This window comes from Carex rostrata, chromosome 9, assembly GCF_964058835.1.
Source record: "Carex rostrata chromosome 9, lpCarRost1.2, whole genome shotgun sequence".
Taxonomy (NCBI): domain Eukaryota; kingdom Viridiplantae; phylum Streptophyta; class Magnoliopsida; order Poales; family Cyperaceae; genus Carex; species Carex rostrata.
Genome location: NC_135926.1, coordinates 12,612,285 through 12,624,410, shown reverse-complemented (window position 1 = coordinate 12,624,410; position 12,126 = coordinate 12,612,285). Strand labels below are relative to the sequence as shown.

Below are 12,126 nucleotides of genomic sequence, written 5' to 3'. Positions count from 1 at the left end.
TAGTTTGTGTAAGAGATCAAACAACAATGCACTGTTATGCGCCATTCACACACTGCTGAAAACTCAGGATCAAAACATGATTTAATTTTAAGAACATGTTTTGAATGAATTTTGGATAGCTACTGTGACACCCATCTCATTTAATTGTTCTACCATAGTATTCTCTCTTTCAATGTAAAAAAATATATTAAATTTGGCTCTATATTAAATTCATTCTACCATTAATCAACTACTTGATATGAAGCAACAACACAACAATTAAATATATCACAATTAAACATCAACACACAAAGTATGTCCGACCAACATGAATCCATGCAAAACATGTTCTAAATATTAAATTATGTTTTAATCCCGGGTCTTCAACAGTGTAAAAATGGCCACGTGATAGTGAACTTACGTTATTGTTTAAACTCTTTCGCAAACCACCACTTAATTCAAAGGGAGTTTGTGTAAGAGATTAAACAATAATGCACTATCACATGCCATTTTTACACTGCCGAAGAGTTGGGATCAAAACATGATTTAATTTTAATTAATAATATGTTTTGCATGGATTTTGGACAGCTTGTGACACCCACCTCATTAAATCAACTATTTTACATGAAGCAACAAAATAATAAAAAAACAGATCACAATCATGATCAATACACAAATCACAATTAATACTACTAGTTATTTCTTGAGAATCGATGATACTTCTGCCTCATTTTGGTATATCCCAACTTGTATGTAAGATTGCATATGAAGATTATTTAAACTTACGTTACTTAAATTGGTCGTGTTGTCGCGCCAGCCCATCCATTGATTGCATGTTGTACATGTATTAAATTTCCTCCCCGAATTTTTTTTGGTCTTCAAAAGTCTCACAACATTCGACTTAAGACATCTACTGCAATTATAAGGTTCTGATGAGTAACGACTACTTTGGCTGCTCATTTCGCATATACAAAACAAAAAAATAACATTAATTAACTAAATCCTAGTTTAAATTAGTTATTCCCTAATTTAAGAAACCATTCAAAGTAACGATTAAAATAAACAGATAATAAAGGAGGGAAGAGTGATCTAGCATACAAATTAATGACTTTGGGAGAGAAAATGATGATCTTTGTCCGTTGATTTGGGAAGCTAAAATTTGCAACGAGTAATATAGTACAATACTTAATTTGAGGATATATTGGAAGGCTCTGGAGAGATGAATCAATCGACCTAGGATTTATTGGAATATATAAAATATAACAGCATCACCATCGGTTTAACATATTGAGCATATAATGTATACTAAACTCGAGGTTCTAATTATTTACAAAGCATTGCCCCTGGGAATATGCCATCGGTTCAATATGGTAATGAGTTGTTACTACTTTGTACTATCACCAATGGATCATGTACATAACGGATGGTAAAAGTAAGTCCCTCAGTGCCATCGGTCGGTTAGCCGAATTGATGTTAAATAGTCGCTCAATACTAACTGTTCGTGAAATTTAACCGATGACAAATGAGGGGGTCAGGAGGGGGTCCATCAAAGCCATCGGTTTTATACCCAGAACAGACGGTAAAAAGTTCAAAGTAATTACAGCGCTGCCACTTGTGACGTACACTATCTGTGCGGATGCACATTCGATGGCAAAGAGATGATGAGAAAAATATTTTTTGTAGTAGTGATATTAACAATAACCACCTTACTAAAAATAGAATAGCTCATATAATTTTAAGAAAACCAACATTATATTCACTAATTCACAGAAGAAAAACTACCCATAAATTTAACATTAAAAAAATATTGAACTAAAAAGTTGTGGTGGTGTCATTATCTATTGGATTTTTGAAGCGAAAATATTGGATTTGGTGGAACAGATAGATGACAGGTGGAGTATCAGATATGGGGAAAAGATGCTGGTTGCATCAGCAGAGATGTATATATACTCTAAAAATAGAAAGAAATCTACCAATGCTGAGTATGCAATCGATTTTATTTTCCTATTGGAAATGATGCATGCTGCATCAACTAGCAGAGTCAGATGTGTGTTACACAACACGTACTCTAAAAATAGAAAGAAATCTACCAATGCTGAGTATGCAATCGATTTTATTTTCCTATGGGAAATGATGCATGCTGCATCAACTAGCAGAGATCGATGTGTACACACAACACATGTACTCTAAAATAGAAAGAAATCTACCAATGCTGAGTATGAAATCGTCTTTTCCTCAGAAAAATCTCATCAACCGTCCTTGCATAGATGCCATATGATCAATGTCGATGTGCATGTGTCATGAAATAATTTTGAAATTCTTTTCCTATCAGGCTATCATGACTTTTGCAAATGGTCATTCATTACAGAGATTGCAACTATTCACCAAATAATTAAGATAGCACCTAATTAATTAACACTATTCCAACTCTCTCATCCTCAGTGCGTTTGGATGAATCAAGGAATAGCTCGGAATAACAGCTATTCCTGGGTTCCGAATAGCAGCTATTCCTGGGTTCGGAATAGCTGCTAACCCGAGCTATTCCTTTGTTGAGAATAGCATTTTTTTTCATCCAAACGTGTTGTGTTGAGAATAACTCGCAAGGAATAACAGCTATTCCTGTGTCATCCAAACGTACGGTATTCACGGTTTGAAAGAACACAACAATGTCCTATAAGAATGAGACAATATCCGCAAAGATAAAAAAAAATACTATTGTCTAGGATACATTGACAGAAACGTGCTATTTTTAAGCATATTAGTATTACCAACAAGAGTATCTGCGACGATACCGTTGGCATAAAACATTTTTACTCTCGCGGATACTGTCCTATTCTTATAGATGTACGTACGTACTACCTGAGAAACAATACTTAATCAAATAATACATTTCCTAATCATTGGAAGTATACCTAATCATATGATGCTTAGGAATATAAAATAATCAAGTTTATAAATGAGCTTCATGTAATTGTAATAAAAAAAATATAAGATCAATACTCTTTCTTAATACTAATTTGAGGGCATTAATTGACCCTGATCTCATTCTTAGAAAAATAAAACCTTAAGCTAAATGACAAATTTCAAATTATATAACCTTATCTTGAATTAAACCATCATTTAAGAAAATTTCAAATTCTGAAAATATATTTCAAGGTTCTAGAAATGCAATATATTGGCAAATTTTATTATTAATTGTGAGTTTAATTAACATAGCTTTCAGCTGCTATATGATTATTGCTGTTTTTTTTTTTAAAAAAAGAAAGAAGAGGTTTTAGAACATGTGACCTAATTAAATGAAATTCAATGGCAAACTATATATGAACACTAATATAATAGCCCTTTCATTTATGAAAACTAGATTAATTAGCATAAAATTTACTCCAATTGACAGTAGCTAGTCATAAAAATTCTTCTACAATTTAAATATATTTGTCCTCTAACAAAGAGGTATATATTTTCAGCCCTGGAGCTAGAATTCCTTTTGGGTCATATTTCATCTTCAATTCCACAAATTTGTCCCATTTTGAACCATAATGTTTCATCCAACCTTCTTTGGTCCTGTAATGTGGCAGGTACTGCTTGAAAGCAATACCCTCCATGCTACAAAATTCTAGTATCTTTTCATTTTGATCCACCATTTTTTCTAATTTTTCTCTGCTTGTTGCCGAACGCAATATCCCGATGGCATAGAAAACCTCTTCATCTGGAATCATGGCTGACATCTCACTATCCCACCTGTTTAATTAATACCATTAAATGCTTAATTAAGATAATTCAGAAGACTTTCTTTTTGAATGAAATATATAATTTCCAAATTAATTAAATTAAAACTTACTTATTTTTGTTCATTGGATAGATGAGAATTGGACCCATGGCCTTGTCCTTACCAAGTATCCCTTTTAAGACCCCTGCATCAAAATCCAGTATTCTTGATTTAGGTACAAACAGATTCAACCAAGGATGAGGCACTTGCCATTGGCCAGCCTCTTGCAGCTTCACCTCTCCATCATGTACCCGGTCGAGGAACTCAACGTAGGTTACTTCTTGTGCAAATGCAAATCCCGGCACAAACCTCAAATCACCGAGTAGCAGATCGAGTTCCTAAAAATTAAACACCATAATTTTAGTATTCCCTATTTAATAACTAATAAATTAAACAAACAAGAATATACCTGTACCTCAGAGATCGACAACACATGCAATTGTCATGTATATATATATATGCGACACAAAATGCCATAACCATGCCCCCACTATGTTTCATTTGATGAAGCAAAAACAAAAACAAAATACATATGTCCTAACAACTTCCAACAAACTATCTTCCAAATTAATGAAAGGAAATTGCCAAATGTAGCAAGTGTGACCTGACAACTCGGCCCTGTCGATATCTCTCAGTTGGCAGTACCAGTACCAGTGAGCATATATTCATATATACATTTGACACTAAACTGTGGCCGTATGATCTAAAATGGCCTGTTCCTGCATGTATTAATTGCCTATATATGTTCTCGGTAATAAGTGTAAACGCTTACATGTGCATGGCTCTGTGTGTGCTGAAAAAACATGTATCACAAGTGTCAGATTTCTGATGAAAGTTGGATGGTGTATGTAAATGTAGGCTGTAGAAAAGAAAATGCCAATTTGAAGTACTAGGTCGCTGTCTTTTCAGATTTTTGTGTTTTTTGACGTATCTGTACGGTCTCTTTAGACCAATGAGGCCTACATGTACTGAAAACACTATTAACCAGCTGTCAGTCGTCTGTTCCTCTTCTAAAATGTTAATAAAACTATATATATATATATGGATGCCTTGTAAAATTTTTGTTTTCAGTGGACAGCCAATGTCGGCAGCAGCTGCTGCGGTTACAATGTTTTTTTAACGGGAACAAACTTAATTAACTATATATATATATGTGTGGACATATATATGCCACCGATTTTTTACTATATATATATATATAATAGTGTGATTTTTTTTTTGAAAGGTGGTAATTACTGCCGCGTGTAGCTAGTTGATTGGATTGAGATGAGAGAAATCCTAAGAAGATCCCCCCTGGTACCTTAAAAGAGAGAAAAAAAAACGTGACACTTAATACATATAGTGGCAGCGAATACTGTGGCAGTATTATGCCAGGTATTGTTTTGTCGTGTGTGAATATGGCAGAGATATATTTGGTTTAACTTTAACCCACGACACGTTCCTATAGCTAGTTAATGTTAAAAATAATTAATATTGAAGCACATTGATGCTCAAATAATACAATTTGATCAAAATTAGTATCAATTTACATCTTGGGAAGTTTATGAATATATATGTATAGTATATATATATCTATAGAGAATAATATTAATGACACAACAAATATGTATAGCAGCGATGGACACACTTAACAAGTATTACAACGTGACAGGTGTCACACACACACACTGCTTAGACAACATATGTTGCTGTACTAAAATTCTAAAGATTCCTTCAATAAACTAATTTTTTATTGAATGGTTCATATTCATTGTGTTTTATTTTAATCTATAATAATTAATAGATATTTTCTTACTTCAAATTATGAACTAGTCCAATTAATTAAATTAAACATTCTCTCCCTTAATTTTTATATAATTAGTTTGGATAGTCAAAATTCTTTACTAAATTAATACTAAATTAATTCTTTACTCCATTTTTAAAATGCTCATATATATAGTACTTAGAAAAAAAAATATTCACCCTACTTCTGGAGCAGGGCTTCTGTTCAATGCAGCTCATAAAATTCCTCTTGTGAGATTTTAAATAGAAACTATATGACTAAACTAGTTTCAAAACAGGGTATATATAATAATGGAAAGCAATTTAATTACCTGATCTACTTCAGTAGCTATATCTTCATCATAACGAACGACCAGCTCTAGGCAGTACAGAGCTGTGAGCCGGTGCTTGGCCGTCAGCTCTACTATTCTTTCAATATCATTCTTTGAGAAAAATGAAGATGACCTCCAACTGTTAATCAGACCCTGCTCCAATAAAAGAGAACCTTCCAAAAAATTCACAAAACCAGAAACCCGTTCGCTCTCATCAACGGATATAACATGCTCCTGGTCTCTTGTAAAGCTCACTATGTCGGTGTACATTAGTCGAACCCATTTAACCTTCTCTGGTGCAGGTGATAGCGGTATCCGGGCCCGTGTTATGATCCCAAATTGGCCGAGACCACCTAGCACTGCGTTGAATAGATCCCGGTTACGGGTCTTGGAGCAGGTCACTTGTTCACCTGTACCTGTTTTTTTTTATTATTTACCAAGTTCTTTAAGTCTCTAATTTATAATGTAATGGAATAAAAAAATTATAATATAATTTTTAGTTGCACGGTGTTGCATTTATATAAGTGACCTTTTTTGGTTGAAGTTTTTTTTTTTTCCATCAAAATCAAAAATGAAATTTTTGGGCTTAAACTTTTTTTGAAAACTTCAGCCAATTAATGCACTTAAACTACAAAGATATGAACTTATCTACAACTGAAGAACTACAGATAAGCTTTTTTTAGAAAATGCAATAGAATATATGTTCAAAGTGTTCTACAGTAGAAATAAAAGATAAGCTTTCCTTTTTTTTCTCTCTAAAAAGAAAACAGGAGTGCTCAGCAGTGGGGATCTTAATGGAAACGTGGACAACACTTTTGTTAATTAGTAATTATGGTATGTACAATTACTTGATCTTTTGTGTATATATGGATACATATATATATATATATATATATATATATATATATATATAACTAAACAATATGTCATGAAAAGCACTATTCCAGTTCACAGGTGAAACATTTGATCCATGTAACATAAATATTGTAGTACAAATTCTTTACATTTGAGTAGCGTGATTAAAAAACTGAATTAATGAACTTTATTTTTCTGAAAATGATACATATTAAGAAAATCCAGCGAGAACTGTTAACCATTATCTTGTATAGTTATTTTGAATATATAAAAACAATGGCACTAGCCAGCTAGATGCCACTATTTAAAAAAAATAAAAAAAGCTAGGAAAGTTAATTGTTAGTGCATAATTTAATTTTAACTATTTAACATGAAAACAGGATGAGCATCAACATCATTTTTTATGGTTCAGCTTGTTCCACGAGGAGACATTTAGAAATGAAAAATAAATACGAAAGAATTGTGTACCACCGTACCAGTAATGACATCCAATTCAAGTACATTCGATATCTGAGGCCCATGCTGGAAAGTCTGGCCACTGATCCCTCCCACTGACAGGGTCCCACCAACAGTCAGATACAAGTAGTCGGTCCATGAATTTGGCCCTAGACCATGTATTCGTGCCGTATTCAACACATTGATCCACAGTTGCTCTCCTCCCACATCCATGTATCGGTTAGCAACCGATACATTTATCCGGTCAGTACGATCTTGACCTAGTGATTCCATGTGTATGACCATTCCATCAAGGCATGATGTTTGGCCATTGATAGAGTGGCCATGACCACGTGGAGAAACAAATAAAGGGGCAGAATTGGTATAGGAAAAACGAATGACGGCGGCAATGTCGTGAGGGGACGAAGGGTAAAATACTGATGCTGGGATCGATTCTGTCAGGTTGCCAAAATCAGATGCAACAGACATGAGAGATTGTTTGTCGGTACGTAACTTTGAGCTGAAATCAAGAGCAAATAGTTCTTGGGGAAGAGACAAGGTGGACATGAATAAAGTTGTGATGAAAAGAGAAGTGAAACTAATGGTGATTGATCTTGGCATAGGAAGAGAAACCATTTTTATTGGTGGGGGAAGGGAACTAGGGTTTGTAAATATTTAGTGGGGGGAAGGGAACTAGCTAGGGTTAGATGCTTGCTGTATTGTGGGGGTTATAATATAACTAGAGAAGATATATATTTATTATTTTTTTATATGTTCCCTTTGGTGAAGAGAGCGTATATACTCTGTTTCTGATAGATATGGGGTACGAGATCAGAGATTCTGTCTGTTTCTGATAGATATGTATTTATTTTTTTAAGCCACTTTGAAAATCGCTAATCCAACGGTGCCTTACGAAACAGTAAAATCAGAACCAAATCGTTGGATCAGCGATTTTCAAAGTGGCTTAAAAAATAGTAAAAAAATTCCAAAAAATGTAAAATTTGGTCTCCAAGTACATTTTAATATGGAGATGACATCTAATGGTTTGGATTGATCATTTGGACTTTAAAAATCGGAAAATGACTTGGTTGCACGGGAGGCGTGGTGCAATCGATTGTATATTAGCCTCTCTCTCTCTCTCTCTCTCTCTCTCTATATATATATATATATATATTAATTTGTCTTTCTGTTGTTTTACATAAAAAAAATGCAACTTATCATTTTTCCAAAAAGATTTCTATCTGTAAACAAAAACAATGTCATAGGTTTCAAGTTAGCGTAACAAGATAATATGATAAATTTATACAGTATATATTTTCATTATATTACGCAAGCCCTGTCATTAATAATCAGGAAAGATATATATATTTTCAGTTGCATACTGTTTATGAGAGAAACTCGGAAAGGGACTGTTATACATCATATAGAAATTTTAATTAGTAGTAATATGTAGTGAATGTTGTAGGCCATATATATGTAATTCATGACAAGTTGTTGTAGAGCCCAAATTCAGTAAAATAGATAGGAAAGCTAGGAAAGTGACTGTTATTCATAATATAGAAATTTAATTAGTAGTAATAGTTAATGTTGTAGGCCATATATATGTAATTCATGACAAGTTGTTGTAGGCCATATATAATGTTGCATGCATGCATGTGAATCTAGTCAGTCTGGTCTAGTATAAAAAAAGAAAGAAAAAAAAGTAAAAAAAAAAAGATAGCAAAGTGGCCGAATTAATTGTGATATAGTAATAAGATGTTTGGAGCTATATTATATATATGTGAAGTAACTTGTTGAACAAGGTGTCCAAGATAGATGGATAATGATATATATATACCACCATTTAATAATCATGAATAATGGGTTCATTTTCCTCTCAAGGAAAAATTGAACGTGGGATATTGTTAAAAGTCACTAGGAAGGCTAGAGAATAATATATATATATAAAGAGAGAGAGAGTGTGTGTGACTAATGTGCATTCGAATGTATATGGGCCGAAATACATATGATCCAAATTCAAATTTTCAAAATCCAAACGGTCGATCCGAGTCATTCATCTTGTTCTCCATATTAATATGTGCTTGGAGACCAAATTTTAATTTTTTCTGAATTTTTTTACTATTTATTAAGTATTTTACAAAATTGTTGATCCAACGGTGACTTAACAAAATAGTAAAATCAGCAGCCACCGTTGGATCAACAATTTTGTAAAATACTTAATAAATAGTAAAAAATTCAGAAAAATTTAAAATTTGGTCTCCAAGCACATATTAATATGGAGAACAAGATGAACAGTTCGGATTGACCGTTTGGATTTTGAAAAGTCGAATTTGGACCGTATGTATTTCGGCCCATATACATTCCAATGCACATTAGTCACTCTATATGTGTGTGTGTGTGTGTGTGTGTGTGTGTGTGTATGTGTGTGTAGAGAGAGAGAGAGAGAGAGAGAGATGGGCTACGGTGAGTTGCGAAGTAAAACGCGTTTCAACTTCACGCAATATCTTCATTTCCAAAGTTCAAAACGTCAATCTGAACCGTTAGATGTGATCTCCATATTGAAATGTGCTTGGAGACCAAATTTTACATTTTTTGGAATTTTTTTACTATTTATTAAGCCACTTTGAAAATCTGAAAATCTAGGTGAACAGTAAAAACAGTAAAAATTTCTGGCCCACCGGATCGGCGATTTTTAAAGTGGCGTAATAAATAGTAAAAAAATTCCAAAAAATGTAAAATTTGGTCTCCAAGCACATTTCAATATGGAGAACAAGATGAACGGTTCGGATTGACGTTTTGAATTTTAAAATCGCAAAATATGAGTGTGAAGTAAAATAGTCGCTTTACTTTGCAACTCACCGTAGCTCATCTCATATATATATATATATATATATATATATAGAGAGAGAGAGAGAGAGAGAGAGTAGGGTTAAAATGCACCATTGATTTTGTGTCCCAACTATATCTCACATCTCTATTTCCGTTTACAAAGTTCAAACAGTCGATCCGAACCGTTCATCTTGTTCTACATATTAAAATGTGCTTAGAGACTAAATTATCAAACAGTCGATCCGAACCGTTCATCTTGTTCTACATATTAAAATGTGCTTAGAGACTAAATTATCAAACAGTCGATCCGAACCGTTCATCTTGTTCTACATATTAAAATGTGCTTAGAGACTAAATTATATATTTTTTGGAATTTGTTTACTATTTTTTTAGATAGGTACAAAGTCATTGCATATGGACCATCCAAAAACAGTGATTTTGTACCTATCTAAAAAAATAGTAAAAAAATTTCAAAAAAAATATAAAATTTGGTCTCTAAGCACATTTTAATATGTAGAACAAGATGAACGGTTCGGATCGACTGTTTGAACTTTGTAAACGGAAATAGAGATGTGAGATATAGTTGAGACACAAAATCAGTGGTGCATTTTAACCCTTCTCTCTCTCTATATATATAAAGATAGTATTAGAATGTAAAATAAAGAAGACGTGTGACATTTTGAATGCTGATCTTGCCTTAAAAAGGGGCCTTAATTAGACAAAGAAATAAGCTTTTACAGTACTGTCTCTTCTCCCATCTTCTTCTCATTTATGGAACAAACCTAGTTATCCCTTTAATTTATTCAGAAGCAAGGGATATTCTATATAGCAGTTTATATTATAATATTTTATTATGATCTAAATTAAAAATTATAGTATAAACACTTGCAAGAAATCCCAAGGTCTTCAATCACATTAATTGTCGTCAATCACATTAATTAATTGTCTGAAAAGGTTATGTTTTTTTTTTTTGAAAGGTTGGTAGGTGCTACCAAGTGGTTTGCATTAAATAAACAGCTAGTACCTCATGCTACAATTTGCATGTGCTTACATCCACGTAAATTAAAACAAAAATTTTAACAATTATGAATTGGAAGAATTATGACATCGCTTTCAGTTCATTAATTAATTTAGGACTACATTGCAAAATGTTGTAATGTTGAGAAGAATTACATATATATGACATTAGTTCTTAATTGCAAAATTATAATGCTGAGAGAATTAATAGCTTTAATCAAAGTTGTTATACTTTATTTGTATAAGAAGATTTTTTTTTTTAAAAAAAAAAATTGGCAGCTTTAAACCATGAAAAAAAATACCCAAGTTAATTATTCAAAGGGACAGTAGATAGAGGTGTTATTGCGGATATTATACATATCAATTCATAGAAAATATAAGTATTTTTGCTATTTTATAATAAATAAAACATGACAGATATATAAATATAAAATAGATTATCTTGACCCAATTATGTGACAACTTATTAATTTATGATTATTTAATTTTAATATTAACATTTTCTTCAGCAAATATGTCTTTAAAACCCTAATTAATACATAATTAATCGGGGTTTGTTTGAATTATATTTATATAAATTGAATAAAAATTTGACTGAATAACTTTTAAATTTGAGTAGAACTAGGGTGTTCTTAAGCTCACCAAAGTGTTTGGTGAGCTTGACTCAAAAACCCGTCAAATCGGTTTCAAATGACGAATCCGAACCGTTGGAACCCGTCTATTTTACGTGTGATGCGTCTACATATTAAATTTTTAAACTTTCGAATTAGTTTAGTATAAAGTCAATTGGTCAAAATTAGAAGGTTAATAAATTAATTTTAGTGCATTCATTTTTTGAACATGTTTTGACCGCTTGACTTTATACTAAACTAATTCGAAAGTTTAAAAATTTCACATGTAGACGCATCACACGTAAAATAGGCGGGTTCCAACGGTTTGGATTCGTCATTTGAAACCGATTTAACGGATTTTTGAGTCAAGCTCACCAAACACTTTGGTGAGCTTAAGAACACCCTAGTTCTACTCTTTAAATTTATTTATATTGAACTGAACGATTAACACCCTAGCAGTCCAAAACTATACAAAAAAACCAAAGTTATATATGATCCGAGCGCTTTATTAAAAGAAAAGAAACTATTTTCATTCAAACAA

At 32.5% G+C, this 12,126-nt stretch overlaps 1 protein-coding gene across 1 annotated transcript; it reads right to left on the bottom strand.

The window, feature by feature from the left end:
• Positions 1-3,401: 3,401 nt before the first annotated feature.
• Positions 3,402-7,764, bottom strand: LOC144559963 (cytokinin dehydrogenase 7-like). Its single transcript, XM_078309129.1, has 4 exons — positions 7,170-7,764; positions 5,839-6,254; positions 3,818-4,083; positions 3,402-3,717 (listed from the first exon to the last, which is right to left on the bottom strand). Exons 1-4 carry the CDS (start codon positions 7,762-7,764, stop codon positions 3,402-3,404), a joined length of 1,593 nt encoding a protein of 530 aa, XP_078165255.1.
• Positions 7,765-12,126: the final 4,362 nt, after the last annotated feature.